General features: G+C 42.4%; 1 protein-coding gene across 1 annotated transcript in view; it reads left to right on the top strand.

Moving 5' to 3' along the window:
- Window positions 1-24,921, top strand: part of LOC124560170 (proline-rich protein 2-like) — a 43,729-nt gene extending 18,808 nt beyond the window's left edge. Inside the window, exons 2-4 of the mRNA XM_047130922.1 lie at window positions 13,742-13,843; window positions 22,741-23,154; window positions 24,851-24,921. Of these exons, the coding sequence (XP_046986878.1) occupies window positions 13,742-13,843; window positions 22,741-23,154; window positions 24,851-24,921 (587 nt within the window). The remainder of the gene's footprint in view (window positions 1-13,741; window positions 13,844-22,740; window positions 23,155-24,850) is intronic.
- The last annotated feature ends 237 nt before the right edge of the window (window positions 24,922-25,158 follow it).

Here is a 25,158-nt window from a genome sequence, read left to right as displayed (position 1 = left end):
CAGGGGCGTATTCCCCAGTTACTGTCAGATGACTTCCAAGTATTCTAAATTTAACAGTTAGTAATCTGTCATCTACAAAAGTGTAAGATTCTATCTTATTAGCCTATTTCTCATCAATAATTACCGCAACTCCAGTACTTGCTCTTTGTTGTTTATTAACTACACTAAAAATCAAGATGCAGCCTCCTATTGGTTGGGTGCAGTTTGGTTTCTAGAGAAGCTGCCTTCACTGCGCATCTAATTTGGTAACAGCTATTTGATCGTTACAAACATGGTACTGTCGTGATTCTTGCGTCATTATCTTGGGAGGTATTAATTGAGTATTAATCGATCGTTCAATGTCATATCTTTGCTCTCGAGCTGTTACATGTGAGTGAGCAGCGATGTTGTAAGCTGTATCGCAGGGTTAGGTTATCATCTTTGGTGTGCGCGTAGGTGCAGCTACAGATAATGGTTAGCGAAGTTCAAGTGAGGAAGCAGTTGTAATGTTTTGTTTCAAATGTAAAGTCTCAATTTATCGATGTGTTTAAGTAATATGATTATATAATGGTAATTGATCTGAGAAGGAGGAAATTTAATGGAATATTTTATTTACGGGAAGAGGAATTATATGGTAATATTTTTGAAGTCACTCTTTTATTATTGCAGCGCCATTTTTCCCCTACCCTTCTCTAACACTTTTTAACTGATCATGTTTTTCTTTCAAAAGTAAAAAACCAATTGTCTTCCGAAAATACTTCGATTTGCAACTAAAAGAACTCATTGCACTTCTCCAGTGTCTCTGTGTAGATATAGTAATTTGAAACTTCAGCATAGCAGAGCGCAAGACGTAGCACTAGTGCAACGCGTATCCAGATTTGCGTAGAATAAAGATAAGGACTAAATATTTTGATGTCTTTTTATAAAATAAGGGTCAACTTATGTTATTCAGAGACAGTGAGCTTTTTCTGTGTTGTGTATCAACTTTAGTTCCGGGATCTGGGATCGATTTTACAAAACTAATTATCGTAGGTTTTATGTCAAAGTTCATTATTCAGACTGTTTATACTGTTCAAAATTCTTGAAGTCAGATTATTCACATTACCAGTATTGAAGGCTTGCCTTCTCATTACGACAGTTCAATTTTCTATTACTACTCATTATTACCTCTGCACACCTCTTATTATTCAAAACAGAGTACGTCAGTCATAAATTGATTATTTAAAGAAAACTTTCAATCTGTATGACTACCTGTGATGGCCTGTTCTACTGATTATGCTTTCTGTTACCTCTACAAGCGTCAACAAGATTCAAAGGTTTTCCCTATATTAGAGATTTGTTCTGTATACGTTATAAGAGTTTTGTGCCATGAAAACAAAGGGTTCTCACCTAACTTTCTTCATTGTAGTAGACGGGACGGTGACGAAGTATTTTATTTAATCAGAATAACTACTTCAGCCCATTCACAATTGATTTTTGAGGCTGTGATTAAGCGAAAGCAATAATTGTTAACAGTGTATGTCACCTTTCGTGTCTGTGATAGAATGTAACTTAAGCACTTGTCTATTTCTCTCTATCTGCTTCTCTCTATCTTTCAAAAACTATCTACCAAAACTTCTCAAAATTGATTACCAAACAAAGTAATTCCTAACTTAAACTAGTGTACTGGGCGGAACTCTGACTATACTGAATTACAAAAAACTTAATATGATTTGCTCAAAGTTGTCTACAAATTGAAGCTAACTGTTTCTATAAAAATGAAATGCTACGCTGAATATAACCTGAATATAACTGAAATAAATGCGCAACTGAACTTGCAAAGAACTTCCTGATCCTAAACTGTAATTTCACTTACCTCGTCTATTGACAAATATTTTTTGCAATTTTCTCAAAAGCAGTGCACAGCATATAGCAGAAAAGCAACATCAAAATCTACGATTGAAAATTCTGTACCACAAAGTGTAATGTGTGTACATACGTAATAAACTGAACGAAAGGTATGAATTTTAAATGATAAGAAATGACTTCTGACAAAAGTCAAAAGAAACTCTATAATAAAAAGTAATACTTCAACAATCAACGCAATGTTCATCTCATCTTCCGTTCAGAGCAATCCATATAACAATCTTACTATCTGAGCTTCGTTACTAAAATCTCTGTAACATAGAGTAATGCTACACACTGGCGCGTGTACCTCAATCTTTCAACATTTCAGAAAAACTCACAAATAATTTCCTTAGCTTCTCTCTCCATAAATGCATCAAAAATGTTCGTACTCCAATTCCAGCAATCTCATATCACACTTACAAAGAAAATTTTCTGATCATTCTTCAAAATACGTCTGCTATTCAACACTGCTCAACTTATAATGCGTGTAACTTTGCTTACGCTCTCAGGCAGAGGCGGTGTAGCAAAACAAATATATTGTAACAATAGTCAAACAATACTCAGCACCATGTTTTTGCTCCGTGTGAGCTATGCGTATCGACATTTACGTAAGAAACAGAAGTTACAGAGTGAGCAAAATAATATGCCTACCTCACCAGATTTACAATATAACCATTGTAAAATTGCTTCCCTAAATTTAATACAAGCTTCCTTGTGAGAGAAGTGGTGAAATGATAAAGATACTGGCCTTGAGCAGGTACAAGAGTCGGTTCTCCGCCCAGCCAATGCAGATTTATATTTTCCGTGGTTTTGTTCAGTCTCGTGATGGGACCTCTGAAGAGGAGACGGACGATTTATTTCCCCATCGGTGCCTATGTAGATGTACTGTCGTCATAGCTGACGGCTCATAAAACCCTAATCTTCCATTTTCCAGTGTCCATTGGCACACAATTTCGTACCCGGCTGGATGATCCAGAAATATGTGAAGCTTGTAGAACACCACTTCAGTGCAACATATCGTAACTACATGTGTTTCATAAGCTGACATAAGGGGAACTCCTAGAATGGTTTGAACATCTTCCAAACCCTGGCTGACAACAGCAACAGGGTAACACACATTTCGAAACTTTTTGAAGCCTCCTACCAACCTAAAATGTAGGAAAAAAGATCTCAGTGAGCTTTTTTTTATAAGTAATCATCCTCACATAAGACAATTTTATAACTTTTACTCATTGATTCTTGTTTCATTAAAAAGCACCTCAACTAAGGAACCAGTTCACTTTGTCAACCAAGAAGGCGCCAGTTGAGCGGTGTCCCTAACACCTTATGAAATTTTTCCCCTGTCCTAATTTTTTTACAAAAAATAAGCAATCTTTTAAGGATATGTGTCACTTTTCAAGAAAAATATTATGAAGCTAACTGACATAACTTCTAAATACACTAAAGTCATCAATAATTATCCACCCGCAGTGAAAACAGTGAGCTTAATATTTCAAGTATCGTAAGTTCATTTTTCCAAACTATGGTCTATTTTAATATATGACAAGGTAACTTGCACTGCTAGACATATAATTTTATTTACGAACTACTGCGTGTATACGCAAATTATCGAGTTTTTTGTGCTATGTGTTGGCCCTTTATGTAACTTCAACAACTTCCAGTACATACTTTCAAGTTTTAGTGAAGTTATCCATTCATCATTCATTCATCATCAGCCAGTTCTATAACTTAATGATGTGGCCTCTTTGAGTCAGCGTCTAACAAAGCATCCCAGTAAGATCTCCCATTTCTTGCGATCCTGAACTTCCCAATTGAATCCCACTGTCTTCCTTATATCTCTGTCCAAACTGTCTGGTGGTCTTCCTCTAGGTCTTTTTTGATAAATTGGGCTCAGTCTAGGACTTGTTTAGACCATCTAATACCATCTTTTGTTAGAGCAACATGACCAGTCCACTGCCATTTCAATGTATTCACTCTTTCCATTATGTCGGTGACCTTCATTGTTCGTCTTATTTCAACTGCTCTCTTCCTGTCCTTTTTTCGTGTAACCCAACATTGATCTTTCCACTCCTCTTTGGGCTACTGTTAGCTTCCTAGCAATGAACTCATTGAATGTCCATGTTTTGCAGCTGTAAGTTATTATTGGCAATATACATTGGTCAAAAATAGATTTCTTCAGCTCAACCGACATCTTAGATTTCGAAATTGAAGAGTACCTCCCATAAGCTTGTCAGTCCAATTTAATTCGTCGTAATTTTTCTGGTTTTAAATCTCCTTTCATGTTTATCAGTTGACCCAGATAGATATACTCTGTGATTTTTTGAAGATGTGTACTTTGTGAGCGTACAAGCTGTGGCAAGAGAGTAGAGCGGCAGTTTCCCGCCGCAGAGCACGTGGCTGGTGGTTGCTACTGCACCGTGGCGAGCGGCTAGCGTGTACGCGCCGTTGGGAAAACCCGAGTGGACGCTCGGCAGGGGCGCGTATGGCCGTGTTTGCGCTCTTGGAGAAATTTATACGCCACACAAAATTGATGAAAACGGAACTAAGAGTGACACGGAGGTGTGAGTTGGTACTTATGAACAGAAAAGATAGGTAAAGCTAAATTATCTAGACACCCCACAAAAATATGTAGTTTAAAAGTTATTGCTGAATTAAAAATTGTAAACTTATGAAAGTTCAAAAGCTAATATCTCGGCAATGCCATGGCCGATTAATATAAACAAAGTGTCTACGGATGCGTATAGTAGAGCTACATCGAGAAATCATAGGCGATTTAGCAAAACATGTACCATTTCTGAATGAGAGGTCGGAATATGGGATTCGACTGAGAGAAACTGTGTTTTTGGTAATAAACAAATTTAAAGAAACGAAATAAGAGGCCCCATTCAAGAGTTTAAAGAGGTAGATGAGTAGTTAAGTATTATTTGTTTATTTATGTTTAGTATCAAAATTCAGGAAAAAAATCACGCCACAAAAACACTATTTGTGTAAAAATGGTGGCAGATACAAAAAAAATTGGACGTTAAATTGTTACTGCCCGGAAATTTTCCATACTTCTCAATGTATCATATGTGTTTCTGTGTTTTAGAATATTCGTAATTCTTTTTGTCAAACTTTTTTTGAGTTAGGCAGTCGTTTCGAGGGTGCATAGGGAGGCCATCTTTGATCTTTGGGGACAGTTGGTTCTGAGCGACGCTAAGAGCCGGACGTGACGCGTATCTGGTAGTAGTGGGTTGGTAACCACATTCGGGGACAAGTATGCATGTAGCGATTAAGTGGAGCGCAGTATAGCGGTTTAGGACAGAAGACAAGAGTGGATTTTGTGAATTGTGAACAGACTGTCCAGTGCCGTGATCGGGACATAATGAATTTCGTAGTGAAGTGTTGTTGCATCAAATGTTAAAGGCCGCCCTTACGTACATAAAAGCCCATCAGACTGCAAGTGTTTAGTCAATATACTTAAGACTATTTGTGGAAACATAGAAATAAACTATTTGCTGAAGTTATAAATCATCGTGAATGACTCAATATTTTTTAAATTTCATTGCAGTACCTGCCTGCATTGTCTTTTTATATTTTATTTCAGCATTAAAAATTGAGTTTACGATAGGTGCGAGCTGGCGCCCTATGACGAAAAACGTAGCCAGGCACATCTCTGGGCCTCTCAAATACGCTACGTGTAACAAATATATATTTTTTTCTATATTTTCGTGCCATAGCACGGGGGGGGGGGGGGGCGGGGCTCAAGACAAACTATTCAAACTTCAATATGTAGTGCAAGGTACAGTCGTAACTTCCAACCGATATACTTCCCTCAGTTGTCCGTTCATTGATCATTACCTTGCTTTTATCAATGTTCATTTTTAGTCCAACTTCAGAGTACACTAATCTAAGTTCGTTAACTAATACTTGAAGTTATTTTATGTAATTTGCAAATAGGGCAATATCATACACAAACCTCAAATTGTTCAGTCTTTTTCCGAGAACATGAATTCCACTTCCGACCCAATTCAATTTAGACATGGCTTTTTCTAAGACTGCTGAAAATGGCTTGGGAGATATAGAATCACGTTGCTTTACACCCTTTTCAGTAGGAAATTCATCAGTATCTTCGGCAACGCTCACAAAGGCTGTGGAAGATTTGTAAATGATATGTAGGATTTTATATAGCCATGTTCTATTCCATGTTCTTTTAGAGCCGCAAACGTAGCTGAGTAACGAATCAAAGGCCTTTTCAAAGTCTATAAAAGCAAGTCAAAGGGGTAGATGGTACTCACTTGTTCTACTAATTATTTCCCATAGCGTGAAGATATGGTCAACTGTGCTTGCTCAATGGTTTGAGCCTGGTCGGGTGTAGTGCTCAATCTCGTAGTCAAGATCGTAGTGAAAACTTTGTACACTATGGAAAGTAAGCTGATAGGGCTATAGTTCTGTTTGGAACTATCTTTCTTATGTATTAGAGTTATTTTGGCTTCATTCCAGTCTCTTGATAATGTTCCACAGTGCAAACAACCTGAAAATATCGAAGCTAAATGCTTTATGGATTCCTCATCCATCAGCTTTATAACATCGACTGGGAGGTCATCACTACCTGGAGCAGTCCCTTTTTTCATATTGTCTATTGCATGTTTGACTTCTGATGCGAGTATTTCTGGAATTTGGGAGACAGAAGCATCCAACTCATCTAGGATCAAGGTATCATACAGATTTTACTGTACAGGTTAGTACAGAAATTTCCAATATATTCAAGTATTTTTTTTCTTGTCTGTAATTCGGCCTTGATCTGTGTCTAATGCTATTAGCTGATTCCTTCCAATCATAAGCATTCGCTTAACTTTCTTTAAACTGGATTTATTCTCAAGACTGACTTTTAGCTTGTCTTCTTCATACGTCTTGATGTCGTCTTTCATGCTCTTTCTCAGACGTTTGGACACCTCTGCGTGTTCTATTAGTGAAGTATTATATTCAAATTTTATTTAAAACGTTTACACGTAAAATAATTTGTCATGGAAATATAGCAAGGCAATGAACACATGTATATCGAAAAATATTTGTAAACAAATCTTATTTTGCGAGTGATTTACAGGGCATTATAGATCTTTTGAAAATAGCCGTTTGCTGCGTTCCAACACATGGGAGTAGGAATGTGGCAAGTGAGGAAGGCAAGCGGAATTGTGATGGAGTGATGAGTATTTTGTAAACGTGTAATGACAATAAGACTGTACAGGTCTATTACAAATGATTGAAGCGATTTCATAAATTCACTGTAGCTCCATTCATTGACATATGGTCACGACACACTACAGATACGTAGAAAAACTCGTAAAGTTTTGTTCGGCTGAAGCCGCACTTCAGGTTTCTGCCGCCAGAGCGCTCGAGAGCGCAGTGAGACAAAATGGCGACAGGAGCCAAGAAAGCGTATGTCGTGCTTGAAATGCACTCACATCAGTCAGTCATAACAGTGCAACGACACTTCAGGACGAAGTTCAACAAAGATCCACCAACTGGTAACTCCATTCGGCGATGGTATGCGCAGTTTAAAGCTTCTGGATGCCTCCGCAAGGGGAAATCAACGGGTCGGCCTGCAGTGAGCGAAGAAACGGTTGAACGCGTGCGGGCAAGTTTCACGCATAGTGATGTGAAAGATTCAGTGTTTAAACCTCCTCTACCAAGAAGCGTGCCAGAACTGCGAGCTCGCATCAACAATGCTTTCGAACTCTTTGATGGGGACATGCTGCGCCGAGTGTGGGAGGAACTTGATTATCGGCTTCATGTCTGCCGAATCACTAAAGGGGCACATATCGAACATTTGTGAATGCCTAAAAAAACTTTTTGAGTTTTTGTATGTGTGTGCAAAGCATTGTGAAAATATCTCAAATAATAAAGTTATTGTAGAGCTGTGAAATCGCTTCAATCATTTGTAATAACCCTGTATGTTGGGAAAGGTGCCCATACGAGTACTTGTGGACATACATTATGATAAGCAAGTGTGAAACTGCTTGACGAAGCTAGAGGCGCTGCCGAAATCTTTCTACCTCGTAACAGCTAGAGTATAGGTCTGAAGGTCTACTACACCTCACTTAGGCCCCACTCAGAAATACAGATTCGCCATTCAGTAATTACATACGCGCTGTAATTGCGATTACAATTCTTAAAATGAAATCTAACTGTGGCTTTGTCCATATGGATTATTTCATCTCAAATCTGTTTCTCTGTCCTGAATTATAAGCATGAGTAACGAGCCATTGTGCTTCTGTAATTAGTAGTCAGAAGAATTAGTCAAATAATTATTTGCACAATTATTGGTTGAAAATTATGTAAGGATACATTTTCTGCCACTACAGTGCACTTACGTAAACTGAACTGTTCAATCATCTATGATTAGGACGATTTCGAGCATATAGATACAGTTTGATTGTGCTGAAACGAAAGTAAAAGTCAACTTTTTTTTTTTTTTTTTTTTTTTTTTTTTTTTTTTTTTTTTTTTTTTTTTTTTTTGGTCTTACTGCTACATTTCAATTGCTCTGCTATTGCTGCGTTGGGAGTAAATCGGCGTTGCAAGGACTTGCACTCATTTCAATAACTGTTACGTGAAAAAGTTTCTACAAAATTTGTTTGCTTTGTTTTTGTTCAAATGTTCCAATAAATTAGGCAATGGGGTTTTGGCCGAATTTTCATGGCCAAAGGAAAAGTGCGAAATGGATAAATGGGATAGCAAATTTGATTGTTTGAACGTAATCAGTGATTTGAGGAAAATTCTTAAATATTTCACTGGCAGCTGCTGCTAGCTGTTTAAATGAAGTTCCAAAAAGTTCATCTCTTCAAGGCCTGCCTATTTTGCGCATAAAAAGCTGCGTTGCTGTAAATTTAACTGTCAAAAGCTTCCTTCAAATCAGGCACTAAATTCAGGATATTTCGAGAAGACGCAAGGAAAGGAAATGAGATGTCATAACCTTAATGCTCTCTGAACAAATCTGGAAAACAAAAAATAGTTTTCAAAATAGAAAACGCTTTGATGTTTTGTGAAACGTTTTGTCTAAAAGTAAGAAATGAAATGGACCAGAGAAACATTTGACGCGGCTCTGAATGGTCGAAATCATGTGTAGGAAATGAGGTGCTTATTGAGAATCTGAAGTTCAATATTTAACTTTGGATCTTAGAATTTCAAAAAGTGCTAGAGGATGTTAACAGCCGAGAGGCGTCAGTCATATAAAACTTCACGTCCATAATAATTAAAAATGAACAACATGGCTGTTGTCATATGGTATTTCCTCAGTAACGAACAATTTGTGCACTCATTGATGACGAAATAGCATATGACAACAACAATGTTCTGCATGTTTTAATTTAATATGGATGTGAAATTTTATATTTGACTAACACCTTTCGGCTATATTTAAACGTACCTCTGCCACAACATACATTCCAATATTTCCTTTTGAAGAAGACGTTTTTATAAACGTTCAAACCATGGTAAAGGGGTTTTAATAAACCTTCCGTTACGCAACTGATTGACTGTTTACTATTGCTACAAGTAGAGCAGTAGACGATATTTGTCTGGTGGATTATGTTGAGTAGACCATGCAGTTTGCTGTTGCGTGACCTTGACATATTCCTTCTTTTACAAGCTCTTACATTGACAGACAGGTTAGATATTGGGATAACGGAAATTGTGCGACTAGTACCATTATAGCTACTTTGTCACCTTTGCGGGACGTGCGGCGCGGTCAGTGGTTTGCTGTCGTTTTCCACTGCCCTTGGTGCCTCACTGACTTGACTAAGAGGCAGGGCAGGGGACCAGGTGGCGAGCAGAGGAAACCTGCCATTATCCAATAGCGGGCGCAGGGTGGCGGACCAGCCAATTGCAGCGGTCCATTGAGTACGTACCGGGCGGCACGTATTCACATTTGAGCCCTAGCACAGTCTTCCTGACTCGAGCACGCTGGTTTTTTCCTATGCCTGGTGACACGATAAGTCTTGTTTCCTCTACACGAGGTACGAATAATGAAAATGCATCACTAGTTTTCAGGGAATGAAGGCTTTTTTCTTGTGTTCGTCAGAAACGAAACCTTTTGATCGCGTGGCATGCATCATCATGATGTTTACTCTCTTACTGCACTATCTCCTTGTACAGTAAGTGCAAAAATCGTTATGACACCTAGATTTTTTGGCTTTAGGGGTTGTTTAGGAGACGAATCACTATGTCAACAAGAACGTGTGCCACGGATTGTAGGTGCTGTAGTGTTTGTTTTAGATATTACCTGCACAAAATAATTAAAAATGAAACATTATGTCAAACAAAACTGTGAAGGTCATCCATCTTAAGAGATAATTAGTTTACTTTTTTAGTTCCTTTGATCAAATGTCCTAGCTGACATCGTCTCTGGTACCTTAAAAACGCGGTTTGCCTGAATTATTGCACTAGTATCAACATAATTAACGCGCCACTTCAGTAACAGTTATATGAGGTTGTCCTCTGAATGGACTTTTATCATTACTCTGAAAAAATGTCACTGAAGTCTGTGTTCACTTTAATAAAAACGCAACTTTTTTACTTAGTTGATAATATTGAATTGGGCCCATGGTCTTCTTTTCAGAGTATGACTACGTCCAACGGTTTTTACTGTGCGAAAAATATCTCCTAATTCCAGAGTTATGATTTTTGGAATGAATCACTAACTATAAAATGAAATAAACTGTCTCCATTTAAAATTTACGTATTTTGAATACTTCAGATATCGGAATGACGACATTTAACACCCATTCGCTCCTTTAACCCATTATTTTCAACTAAACATGTCTCTTTTCTACAGCATAACAAACATAACTGGAGTATATATCACAGCAAATCTCCACAACGAAGAAGGACAAAGCGGTATAAAATATTTACCTCGTTGTCACATAGATTTTTTTTATTACTTGATACAGATTTAGTATAACTTAAAGACATCTATTCACAGACTTTCATGTAAAAAATTTAAGAGTCATCGTAATCACAAACTATAAATAGTTATGGATAAAATAATTGATTTTAGTAAATCTAGTTTACGAAGTTGTCCATATATTAATGAAGTTATCGATCCCCACTTGCATCGAGGGCTGCGAAATGTGTGTCACTTCATTACACCACAATACATACATCAGGGTGTCCAGCGGACTCTGAAATCTTGAAAATTTAGAAAAAGCGAGAATTTTCGAAATCGGGAAAAAACTGGAACAAACATCGAATTTTATTCAAAAAACTTGATTTTTTTAAACAAAATTAGATACTGTACACATATTGATACATTATCAGTTTAAAACGTCTGTGACATTTTAATTAACATTCGAATATTCAATGGGTAATCTACATGTTACATACATAACACACGTTGGTGATCCAATGTTCACAGAATGATTCCACAAGCAAGGAAATCGATTCGTGCTACCGTATCAGAGCTGGTCTAGAGACGGGAGAATTCATTGCTTCGAAGTCTGGCATGAAGTACAGATCAGCTACTATGGTAGAAATACACGGAAATAATAAGTTTTGTAAAACCATCCGTTTTGCAAGCTCGACTGAATTCTCTCTGTAATATTACCAAGGTTGCTGTACCAGCGTCACAAAATTTGAGAATGGAGTGGAAAGACTTTTGTTACAACGTGAATAGTCGGACAAAAAAACAAGTGACTTTGGAATATTACAAATATAAGTACAAAATAATGAAGGCTTCCTTGAACATTACCTTGAATAAGAAATGTTTAAATAGTAAGATTTTTCCTGTATACGTGCATAGGTACCTCAAAACTAATCGTTTCGATAACCCATCTCCCGCTATGTTCAAATGAGCCAAAATTATAATTTCGAATGAAATTAAAGGGTGGGACATTCTTAAAGATAGGCTTAATGTCCTAGCATACATTGCTTACTTTATGGCTGTTAATGTTTTTGATGTGCAGTGCTTTGACACTATTATATTTCTTGTTGATTTATGTGCATTGGATAAAGCTCAACTGATTAGTGATCGACAAAATAGGAAGTTGGATAAGCTCAGGCAAATTTACAATAAGTCAAGTAGTGTCACCTACAGTGGAGAGAAGCATAGCTTTCGGTTTGCTGAACCAATAAGTAATCTCATTAATATTTCTTTCAGTCATCAGCAACCACCACTCTGGAATAAAAATCTAAATATCAGTTAACACCACAATTAAACGATAGGGCGATTACTTCCCTTGCCACAGACGTAAAAATGACCTTAGACAGGCCTGCAATTGAAAAAAGAAGACGCGATCGAATTGACGGTTAAAGCCAGTGAAATTATTCAGAGAGCAGCCAACAAGCCTTCCTCTCCCCACTAACATAGGACCCTGAAGACCGTAAAACAAAATTTAGTTTAGGACGAGGCGACTGTAGTAACGGCTGACAATGGGAACCCAGGTGTTGTGATATACTAACGTGATTATGCCAATAAGGTTGAAAACTTTTTTGCTGAAAATGAGATTCAGCCAATCGACTCAGAAACTAATATTGCATTCGATAAGCTTTTAAGAAATCATCTCGATAGTTGTCTGTATATTAGTCTTCGACAGCAGTTGTATGGTTTGAAAGTAAGGAATCCTAGAGCCCCTAAGCTACAAGCACAAATAAATACTCACAAAGACGGCAACCCAGCAAGTTGTGAATGGTATGGGTAGCTTAGCTTATTATGTCTCCAGATTTCTTCTTCAGATTTTGAAGTAATTACTTTATATGTAATCGTAAGGAGTTGGTTGCGTGTTTGCATGATCAAGTTATCCCGAAAGGTTGCAATCTCATTTCTTTCGATATAAAAAACTTGTAAACGAATGTCCCCCCCCCCCCTTTCCCTAAAGGAAACTATAGATATTATTCAAAGATACTTATCAGAGAAAGGATCGCTCCTAATGGAAGAAATTAACGGGATTATTACTCTCTCATCTCCCACCATTACTTTACATTTAACAACGCTATTTACAAACAAGAGGACGGTTTGGCGATGGGGAGTTCCCTTTCTGTCTTCCTAGTCGACGTCTTTGTGAATCACGTAGAATCTGAGTTTTTCAAACGGGGCGTTTAATCGCGTACATACAAAACTAGTTTTTACGCACGAAATCATGAACTCCGACGGGATCTTAAACTATTTAGATCTTTCTTTACAACTCATGGAAAATTAGATTTTGTTCGATAGCTTTAGGAAACCTTCCACTAGTGTGTCTTCTATGCATTCCGCCTCCTGTCATCCGAGGCTCTACAAGCTTAGTTATTTTCGAGCAGCTGTTCTAAGAATTTGTGAGCCCCCTCTTTCTGACAATGCTATTAGGAATGAACTGAACAGTCTGTGTTATGTAGCGTAGAGGAATGGATTCAGCCTATCGTTGGTGCCTTGCAAAGATGGGTCACCCCTCCCCCCCCCCCCCCCCTTCATTTCTGAGGTATGAGTGTTCGTTATCTATATAATTCAGCAAAGTTATTTAAACAAACTAACGTCCAAATTGTTTCTTCTCCGTCTAATTCGATTCAGTATGCTATTCCCCACAATGAACAATACCAATAGTAATTTATTTTTGAAATCAGGGGTTTACGAAACATCTGCTGTTTAGGGGAAAGGGTTCGTAAGGCTTAATGACAAATTTATTCTTTTGTGCATGGTGTTTGACAAATTTTAAATAGCCTAGTGTGTTTTGTATCAGCTGGAAACTTCTCCAGTTTCTAAAATTTTTTAGCGCCATACTATTTCGTTTTGAGAAAGTTTTACTGTAAACGAAAAGCATTCGACTTTTTTGTTACCCACGCGATCTCCCAACGAAATGTCACTTCTCCATAAATCTGAAACGTGTTGCAGGAGCTTTTCTGAATCAGTCTTTCCTGTTGCTGCAGTTGGCATCGTGCCAGAGACACGCCGTGCCTTCGGTAAACACAGGCCCTGCTCTGCCGTATCCAGCGCGGACTCCAGGTGGCCGCAGCGGCGGCAGAATCAGCGTGGGTGTGGCCGGGCGCGCCGGCCAATTCCTGGACGCGGCTGCACTCTTTGACCAGTGGAGCGCACTGCCGCGATGAGCAGGGCCGGTTGGCTGGCTCCACGCTTTACGACGCAGCCCGCGGTGCCGGCAGCTCGCCTCTTAAAGCGCGCACTGGACCGAGCGGAGGGCGATATTTAGACAGCGCTGCCTCCGCGGCAAAAGTCATCCCGTTAAAAAGGCCGCCGCCGCCGTCCTGGATAAGCGCCCATTGCCTCATACAGGGCGACAAATTCCGGCTAGTCAGCGTAACAAGTGGTTCATGGGAGTTTGCGATCAAAAATCAGAAATTATTGGTATTGGAATTACAAACATTCATCGCTTTACATCTTCATATCTCTGAAACTGCTCGAGATAGAGGACGCTTGATTTCACATACCAATAGAGCAGCACTGAACGCTGCGCATAACATCTTATAACATCTCTGTCACATGTCTTAGAGTACAGCGTACGTAGGATATGGTGGCCGATGCACAATGACCATTTTTCATCCAAAGTGCTAGGCGAGTTCATTCGTTTGTTTGGAAGGGGAGACCGACAGTGTCTGAAACTCTTTCGGCCGGTCGACAATGACAGAATTGAAACGCACGCCCTGCAGTCTTTCTCACACGATTTTACAGAAACTATTCGGTACAAAAATTAATTTTTGGTTTACTTATAGATTCATATGTCTGATTCATGGTGGTGTGCCCATCATTTGGTTAATGGTCATAGTTACTGTGGTATTTACGTGGAAGTAAGACAATATGCGGAATTCGAAAAAGTTTGTAATGAAAAAGAGAGATCGCTATGATTTTGCCTTTGGTGCTCGTTACATATAATGTTGCAGCCTATGAAATATTATTTTTATTTTCTTCAGACTTGGCTGGAGGTCTCTATCTGTCACCACCTTCGAGAAATTTCATCTGATGTAGCCCACTCATTTGCGATCGCGCCGCGCCAGCGATAAAGCCAGAGTGGAATATCCACAACATTCCTCATCTTTCATAAGCGATTTGAGATACGGAAATGAGATTTTGACAAATAATAGCACGCAAAGACGAAAGTATTTTGTGATATTGTTATTATACAAAACTTCATTATCTATTGTGTTATTCCACTAACTACAGACTCTTTTGAGGAAAGAAAGCAATTTTTAAGGGCCATCGATAGCGATAGCACGAGAAATACTATGTGTTTTTGCAACAACATATGTTATGTTATGCTACGTTATGTTAACCGGGGACCTAGAAACGACGGAGAGGCTCCGTCCCCGCCGCAGCCACAGTGATCCGCAACCCCACGACGACTACCGACTACCGCAGTCCACTTCGCCCCCTCCCTCGCCGCCCCACACCGAACCCGGGGTTATTGTGCGGTTCGGCCTCCGGTGGACCCCTAGGGAACATCTCACACCAGACGAGTGTAAACCCTATGTTTGCGTGGTAGAGTAATGGTGGTGAACCCGTACGTGGAGAACTTGTTTGCGCAGTAATCGCTGACATAGTGTAGTTGGAATAAGGGGAACCAGCCCGCATTTGCCGATGCAGATGGAAAACCGCCTAAAAACCATCCACAGACTGACGGCTCACCCCACAAACCCGCCGGGCGGATTCGTGCCGGGGTCCGGCGCTCCTTACCTCCCGGAAAGCCGTGCGTCAGACCGTGCGGCCAACCGGGCGGGCTGCAACAACGTAACTGAAGACATTACACGTTTATTTTGTACCGAGAGTGTGCTATTCTATAAGCTAGAAGCTTACTAAATAACTTAATAAAAATGTTTTTCAGAATTCTTTTGCAGCTGAGTCAGCACAACGTATTAATAAGGTGACACTGTGTAAACACCGCGGTGTTTTGGCAAAAGAAGCAAATTTTAATATGGCAACCAGAGAAACGTGTAGGTTTTACTCAAAATTCACCACTCATGATTCTTCTCTGAAAGTTATAAACAGTTAACAAGCCAGGCGAAAATAAATCAATTCATTTTCGGCGAAATTCTTTTTAGATACTAGCCAAAGCAGAGGTTGCAGTAGATTTTTTTGAATGGCCACCACGCAAGTGTGAGTGTGGAGGGCCACCAGTCAGTAATTACAGAAAATGTGATAGCCTTCAGTTTAGAATGGCATTCTCCTCCATCGCTCGGCATTTCCGCTACAGCGCCTGCCCATAAACTCCACCACAGCTTATCTCCCCACACGTTCCTGCCATCTGCGCGAGGCGTTCTGCGTGCAGTGTTGACCTATCTCTGGAGTGAGCGATGCGTTCTGCGTAATTACATCGACTCGACGTTGTCTGCTTAGGGCCTATTCAAACCGGCCGTCACGTCACGTCAATTCACGTGACGCCAAACTATTTCACAATGCATTTCATATGGCGGCATTCACACAATCTGTCAGCGGACAGTCACGTCACATCACAGTACGATCAGATTTATCGATAAGAAAGTTTTGGCGGTATCGTCGTAGGCAAGCAACTTAAGTGCACATACACTAAAGAGCCAAGGAAACTGGTAAACCTGCCTAATATTTTGTAGGACCCCGGCGAGCACACAGAAGTGCCGCAACACGCCGTGGCATGCACTCGACTAATGTCTGAAGTAGTGGTGGAAAGAGCTGACACCATGAATACTGCAGGGCTGTACATAAATCTCTAAGAATACTAGGGGGTGAAGGTCTCTTCTGAACGGCACATTGCAAGGCACCTAGATAAGTTCAATAATGTTCATGTCTCGGGAGTCTGATAGCCAGCGGAAGTCTTTTAACTTAGAAGAGTGATGCTGGAGCCACTCTGTTGCAACTCTGGACGTGTCGTTGGTCCCTTTCTTGCAGGATATTTTTCCAGCCGCAGCGATGTCGTAGTTTTGATGTTTTACCGGATTCCTGATATTCATGGCACACTCGTGGTCTTGCGGAAAAATCCCCACTTCAACGCTGCCTCGGATGTACTGTGTCCCATCGCTAGTGCGCCGACTATAACACCAAGTTCAAACTCACTTGCATCTTGATAACGTGCCATTGCAGTAACCGATCTAGCAACTGCACTAGACCGTTCCTGCCTTATATAGGCATTGCCAACCGCAGGCCATGTTCTGCCTGTTTACATATCTCTGTATTTGAATACGCATTTCTATACCAGTTTCTTTGGGGCTTCAGTGTATTTCCGCAGCGTTCACTCGTGTGATAGTTCTGGATATCGTGCTTTTGAGAATGAGGGTTTCACTCTGCTGCGGAGTGTGCGCTGATATGAAACTTCCTGGCAGATTAAAACTGTGTGCCGGACCGAAACTCGAACTCGAGACCTTTGCCTTTCGCGGGCAGGTGCTCTACCACCTGAGCTACCCAAGCACTACTCACGCCCCGTCCTTACAGCTTTACTTCTGCCAGTACCACGTCTCCTACCTTTCCAACTTTGCAGAAGCTCTCCTGCGAACCTTGCGGAAGTAGCACTCCTGAAAGAAAGGATATTGCGGAGACATGGCTTAGCCACAACCTAGGGGATATTTCCAGAATGAGATTTTCACACTGCAGCGGAATGTGCGCTTATATGAAACTTTCTGGCAGATTAAAACTGTGTGCCGGACTGAGACTCGAACACGAGACCCGAGTTCGAGTCTCGGCCCGGCACACAGTTTTAATCTCCCAGGAAGTTTCATCGTGCTTTTGTTTCGTCATAATCTTCATTTTGTTTTTGTGCTCTGTTTTCAAGACAAATTGCAAATCTTCCACGACGACTTTGATGTTTCTGCGCACAGTGTTCCTAGAAAATCGAGGTTAGATATCAGAAAGCGAAAAATTATTTAGGTTTTACAGCAAGAGAACAGAGCTGACACCTACAATGTACATAAAAAAGAAATAAGTTAACGAAACAGTTTCCGTTAAATAAAGTTTTAAATGAATTTGTCAGTTTTAAAGAAGAAGGAAAACACTGTCCTTCATGACTTTATTAGTTCGTAAGAAAAAAAACCATAATGGGTGAGGTAAACAGGCTCCGTTTATTTCTTTACATTGTTTGAGGTATTTGTATGTATATAATTTCCCTAGCAAATAAACGTCAAAAGCATACGTTATGAAGTTTGCCTTGTGTCGTTAATAAACGTTGTCGTTGTAAGTTCCCCAATTCCGATTCTATACCCTTTGTTATATCCTAGCCAGTAATGCCACCCGAGCCCGCTGCCAAAAGGTTGGCAGCATCAAAGTCCGGACGCCGTCCGCATAAGCAGCGCCAGCGAGACAGGAAATCGCCGCAAGTCTGCGCGCGCCACCGCTGGCTTCTGGTTTCTTAAGCGCTGGAGTCGCGAGCGCTAGGACAGTTCTGTATTCGCCGCTCAGTTGTATACTCGCCACCGAATTGTGTACTTGCTAGTCAGTTGTGTGTTCATCGCAGCAGCAGAGTTGTTGTTTGTCGTCAGCCGACGCTGACCTAGCCGCTCCGACTCGAACTAGACAGATCTCTGTAGACACGGAGATCACTACTGTGTTTCTGTATCTTCGTTAATAAAGATAAGTACCGACTTTTATTTAATCAGAGTGTTTGGGTTTTCATCTTTCTGTTCACTGTTCCAGCGGACCGGTCGGCCCGCTATTAAAAGCGTGGCGGTGACTTCGTAAGCCGTTTCTACAGCGAATTGCTTGTCGCTACGAACACCGCCACAAAACTGGCGACGAGGACTTCCGAACTCGTGTGCAGGGCTGGTTCAACTTGTTTCTGGTTATACTAATTATAGCGATAAAATTTTGGGGGCTGGTTTAATTTGTGTTCACTATGTCTGCCGAATTACAACAGTTGATCTTGTTACAGAGTCAGCAAATACAAAGTCTGGTGGAAGCAATCGCCAAACAAGCGGCTAATCCTCCAACACAAAAGGAACAAGCACAGGCAGCACCACCTTTCCGTGCTTTTGATGCATCAAGAGAAGAATGGCGAGAATATTTCGCGCAGTTGCAGGCACACATGGCAGTCTACAAAATCACGGGTACTGAGCGGCAGCTTTATTTAATTTCCACTGCAGGCGTGGAAGTCTATCGACTACTTTGTAAGTTGTTCCCGGAATCCAAGCCTGAAGCTTTAGACTATGACGTTGTTGTTAACAAGCTTGCTGAGTATTTCGAGTCGCGAGTTCATGTGGCAGCAGCCAGATTCAAGTTCTTCAGATTAAAGAAACTGCCACATCAATCTAATAAACAGTGGTTAACAGAATTACGAGGCCTCACCCGTCAGTGCCGATTTAATTGTGTGTGTGGAGCTTCCTACAGTGATGTCATGTTACGAGACGCTATTACTCAAAACATTGCAGATTCTCGTATTCGTGCTGCTGTCTTAAAGTTGCCTGACCCGTCATTAGAGACTGTGATGAACATCACTGAAGCCCAAGATACTTTTGACTATGCTGAGTGTGAGTTAGATCAGCCATGTATTTCTCAAATTGCCTGTGCTAAGCAAGTTATGTCACGCCCGCGGCCCCACCGGCAGAGTCAGACTGTAAACACTAGCCGGACGCGTCATGTTAAACACATTCGTCAGCCGCGTGTGCAAAATGATAGAGTTAAGTCTTGCCCTAAGTGTGTTCTTGCTCATCCTCGTGAACGTTGCCCGTTAAGAAACGCGGTTTGTCACTTTTGTCAAAGGAAAGGACACATCCAGACTGTTTGTTTGCGTAAACGCAAGAACAATTCTAGTGCTGCCCAGCCCATGGATATTCATGTTCTTCAAAGCCAGCCCGCCCAAAAGGTCGCGTTTAAAGACTCTTCCACGGTTCGTGTGGGTAATAAACTTGTTCGCAATAAGCCACCCACCCAGCCCTCTGCTATGCGACCCAAGCGTAATTCAAACGCTGTAAAAAGTAATGTACAGACTGCAAGTGAAGCGGGAGTTGTTGTTCCACCCGCCCAACCCACGAGTTGTCGTAAGCAGCGAACACGCGCTAAACGCGCTGATTTTGTGTCTTCCGCCTCCACTGCACCGATCCAGAGACAGTGTAATAAACTATTTGTGAAGCTACGCATCCAGGATAAGACCTTCAATTTTCAATTAGACACTGGTGCGTCTGTGACTCTCATAAACAGTGCTACGTATGCGGCTATCGGCCGCCCTAAACTTTCAGTGGCAAAACATTCTTTGGCTACTTATAGTGGAGAACAAATTCCTGTGTTAGGTGTATGTAGCGTGCCAGCCACATTCCGTGGCAATACCAAAACAGTTTCATTCACAGTGCTCCGCGCTACAGACAGTGTAAACATTTTCGGATTAGACTGTTTTGACTTGTTTGGCCTGTCTATCCAGGACAATGTTTTGCAAATTAATTCTGTTGTTGTTCCTCAAGACAGCATAACCGATTTGTGTAAACGATACAGTGACATATTTAAAGACGAACTAGGTTGTGCTGCGAACTTTGCCGCTCATATTACGTTAAAAGATAATGCTCAGCCTCGATTTTTTCGTGCTCGTCCAGTGCCTCACGCCCTCCGGGCACCTGTAGAAGATGAACTTCGTCGTTGGCAAAACAACGGTGTTATTCAACCCGTTTCAGCGAGCCAGTGGGCTTCTCCCTTAGTTATTATAAAGAAACCGTCTGGCAAGTTACGTTTGTGTGCTGATTTTAAGTCGACAGTTAATCCTCAGACTGTCATTGATTCTTTTCCTTTGCCTAGACCGGACGAGCTGATGGACAAGTTAGGGGAAGCTCGTTTCTTTTCCAAAATTGATCTCCGTGAAGCATATTTGCAATTGCCCCTCGACGAGCAATCACAACAGTATTTTGTCATAAACACGTCGTTGGGGTTGTTCCGTTTTCTGCGTTTGCCTTTTGGTTGTGCGTCAGTTCCAGCTGTTTTTCAGCGTTTTTTGTCACAACTTCTGGCTAATGTGCCATCGTGTTGCAACTATTTAGACGATATTGTTGTGTCCGGTCGGACGCCTGCTGAACATTTCCGTAATTTGGAGTGTTTGTTTAAAGTGTTGTCTCAGGCAGGCCTACGTTGCAACATCGATAAATGTTCATTTTTCCTTACGGAGCTGGAGTATCTGGGACATGTTATTAATGCTCAAGGCATTCATCCCTCCCAGTCACATTTAGCAGCTATTCGTGACTTGCCCGCCCCTCGCAATCTGCAGGAATTGCAAGCAGTTCTTGGCAAATTGACATATTATATTAGGTTTATACCTAATGCATCACAGATTGCTGCACCGTTGCATCGTCTCCGCCGTAAGAATGTTCCGTTTGTGTGGTCAGCTGATTGCCAATCAGCCTTTCAGCAGCTTAAAGAGGCTTTATTGAATGATCGTTGTCTGGTCCATTACGACCCTAACAAGCCTCTGGTGTTAGCTTGTGATGCCTCTTCTTTCGGCCTCGGTGCTGTGTTGTCTCACCGAGTCGGTAACACCGAACGTCCTATTGCGTTCGCATCTAAATTGCTAAACAAAGCTCAGAGTAATTATAGCCAATTGGACAAGGAAGCGTTGGCTATTGTGTTCGGTGTCACAAAATTCCATCACTACCTCTATGGTAGACCATTCTATTTAGTAACAGATCACAAGCCCCTGACGTCACTGTTTCATCCGTCTCAACCAGTTCCTCAGCGGACAGCTCAGAGACTACAACGTTGGGCTCTTTTGTTATCACAATACCAGTATGAGATACTGTATCGCCCTACAGCTCAGCATGCAAACGCTGACGCGCTTTCTAGATTGCCGATTGCTGCGGATGATGTCTTCGATTCCTCTGACGACTCTTGCCATCAGATTGACGCCGATGAGCATCAATCCCTCCGGGATTTTCCGATTGATTATCGTCAGGTGGCACGTGAGACAGCTACGGGTCCTCATCTGAGTATACTATTACGTTTTGTTCAACGTGGTTGGCCGTCCAAGGCAAAGGGCATATCGGATCCTGTGGTTCGTCGCTATTATCCGCAACGTCATCTGTTGTCTGTTTCGCACGGAGTTTTGCTGTTACGCACCGAGAATGACCAGCTTCGTGTAGTGGTTCCCCAAGTGCTCCAATCCAAGGTCCTCGACTTGTTGCATCAAGGTCATTGGGGAGTGGTCCGCACCAAGCAGCTTGCCCGCCGTCATTGTACATGGATCGGCATTGATAAGCAGATTACGCAGATGTCTACAGATTGTTCGACGTGTGCCGAACACCAAGATGCTCCGCCTCAACGCTATTTTGAGGGGGCACGCCCTGCCGGTCCCTGGCAGCGAGTTCATATTGATTTCGCTGGTCCATATTGGAATTCTCGTTGGCTCATCGTGATAGATGCATTTAGTAATTTTCCGTTTGTTGTGCCCATGCAGTCTACAACGTCTGCACAAACTATACAGGCGTTGACTTCAATTTTTTGTATTGGGGGTCTTCCAGAAGTTTTAGTGTCTGACGATGGTCCACAATTTACCTCTACTGAATTTGAAAGTTTTTTTCTGCCAATGGCATTCGCCATGTTCTTACTCCGCCGTTCCACCCTCAATCGAATGGTGCAGCGGAACGTTTTGTACGCACATTCAAGGATCATATGGACCGCCTTCGTGCTACGCACTCTCGTCAGCAGGCCCTCATCACGTTCCTGTCGTCGTACCGGACCACGCCACGCGACGGCCCTTCGCCTGCGGAGCTTCTCCACGGCCGTCGTCATCGCACCCTACTACGGTTGTTGCACCCCCCGGATCGACCCGCCGCTTCTGAGCATCGCACGCGTTTTCAGCGCAACGACGCCGTTTTTTTCAGAGTTTATCACGGTCGCCGTCGTTGGGAACGTGGTACCGTGATAAGTGTCCAGGGTCGCGGTTTTTATACTGTTCAAGGTGCTACTGGGGTGCACAGGAGGCATCAGAACCAGTTGCGCCGCGCTGGCCGCCTGGATTCTGCCGCTCGTTCTTTGTCCACAGATTTGGTCCGCGGCGGGTTCCAGCCGCGCCTTCCGACTTCGCTGCCGCCCCCAGGGCAGCAGCAGCAGCCGTCGCCGCTACCACGCCGACAGCCCGTCCCGTTGATTCCTCCCGCGCAGCTTCATCCGGGAGCGCCCCAGGTTGTCGCTCCGGCGCCTGCGGTCCCTCTTCCGCCGCCACCGCCTTCGGAGCTGATGGACGTCGACCCCTCAGCCGGGCCGCCGTCCCAAGCGGTGGCTGTGCAGCCTGTCCTGCAGCCGCTTTCCTTGGGCACCCCCAAGGAGTCTGACACCGCAGCGCCTTGTCCGGCGCCCACTCAGCAGCCGTCGACGCAGCGTCAGGAGACGCTGCCTCTCTTCGTGGGTCCCGACGCCCCGTCGCGTCCAGTACCAGAAGCTGCGCCCGTGGTCACAGGCGTGCACCCTGACCTCGGTTTTCAGTCGGTGTTTCCCGAGGCCCCGCGCAGCCAATGCTGGGGTGCGGACCGGGGACTGCCACCGACAACAGTCTCCCCCCCGGTCTCTTCTGCTACGCCTGCGGCCAGACCCCTCCCCCGCCGTCGACGCTCGCCACGTCATTATTCAACGACGGTGCGGCGATTTGGGGGGGGGGGGGAGGAGTGTTATATCCTAGCCAGTAATGCCACCCGAGCCCGCTGCCAAAAGGTTGGCAGCATCAAAGTCCGGACGCCGTCCGCATAAGCAGCGCCAGCGAGACAGGAAATCGCCGCAAGTCTGCGCGCGCCACCGCTGGCTTCTGGTTTCTTAAGCGCTGGAATCGCGAGCGCTAGGACAGTTCTGTATTCGCCGCTCAGTTGTATACTCGCCACCGAATTGTGTACTTGCTAGTCAGTTGTGTGTTCATCGCAGCAGAGTTGTTGTTTGTCGTCAGCCGACGCTGACCTAGCCGCTCCGACTCGAACTAGACAGATCTCTGTAGACACGGAGATCACTACTGTGTTTCTGTATCTTCGTTAATAAAGATAAGTACCGACTTTTATTTAATCAGAGTGTTTGGGTTTTCATCTTTCTGTTCACTGTTCCAGCGGACCGGTCGGCCCGCTATTAAAAGTTTGGCGGTGACTTCGTAAGCCGTTTCTACAGCGAATTGCTTGTCGCTACGAACACCGCCAAAAAACCCTTAACCAGGGTCGGCCACGGCGTGCCAAACTTCACGCGTGCAGTGTGTGCGGGTCAAGGCCTTGTCCGTCACCCGGTTTTGTTCGGCCCTTCTTGGATGTACACGAAGGAGCGCGATATTTCATTTAGCATCGCGGTGCGGTGTTTTTCGGTCGGCACAACTCTCTGAGTTGCCAGCATCGTAATGTAAGCGCTGTTTACAGTTCGCTGTTCGTGGTGTGAAGAACGTTCAGAGGTCCAGCGGCTGTTTGTGTAAAAAGAGGCAGTCTAGCGATCTATCGTCTTAAACCCTTATAATGAATGTGAATGACAGAAGAGAGGCACGAGAATTCTAAATTCGCACAAGTGACAGGTATTACATATTTGCAATGAGCCGACATTACAATAACATGCAAAAAGGATTTAAAGGTTTAGTTGACAATGAAAGAGCAAACAATTACAACGATCGACAAACGAGATTATTGTTCTGTACATCAAAAAAACACTTTGCGCTAAACTTCAAGCCTGGGGCACGTGAAGAAATTAGTGGTACAAATAGTAAAATTTTTGAAGTTGCACTCATTATTCCATTGTCAGTGGCAACAGTTTTCAATCGAACCGAACGAAGAGTGTGGAGGCTTCATGTATAACTGCAAAGTACGTTGGTTAAGTCAAGGGACATTCCTGGAACGATTTTGCTATTATTGAATGTAGGAAGGAGAAAGGAGTCCAGGAACGGAAAGTAGAACATCACTGTGTAATTTGCTATCTTATGCACTATGCTGCAGCAATTCTTTCTATGTATGGTCCAAGTTTCATGAAGGTAAGTTACTTGACAGTGACGCATTATGTGAAAGTTACTTTTGCCCTAAAGTTTCGGACACTGGTGTATTTTACTAAGGCATTAACACGACGCAAGTAGTGTGACAGACGGCATTCGGGCAGAGACTGTGCTGACACAGTGCTTTGTTATCTGTGGTGTCATATTACAGCTGAAACTATCGCGCACCTCATATTTTGCTGCCAGCAGCATCAGCACCTCATTTCCAAGATCATTCCATGATCATGACATCCTGTAACATGTCAAGGACAGGGAGGGGAGCTATCACATGAAAATGCGTGTGGCCGACTGTGGTGTGAGTGTATGCACTAGACTGCTCGCTTCCAAAAAATACCATCATTTAGTCCATCAATAAATAATCCTTTTTTGTAAATAGAACTTTGTATTGATTTATTTGTTTCCGATTTTCCACCTCACTTACACGCTTCAGGAAACTGTTTAACGTATGTCGTCTGTGCT

Source organism: Schistocerca americana, chromosome 1 (assembly GCF_021461395.2).
Source record: "Schistocerca americana isolate TAMUIC-IGC-003095 chromosome 1, iqSchAmer2.1, whole genome shotgun sequence".
In the NCBI taxonomy this organism is placed as follows: Eukaryota; Metazoa; Arthropoda; class Insecta; order Orthoptera; family Acrididae; genus Schistocerca; species Schistocerca americana.
This window is presented reverse-complemented; position numbering and strand designations above follow the sequence as displayed.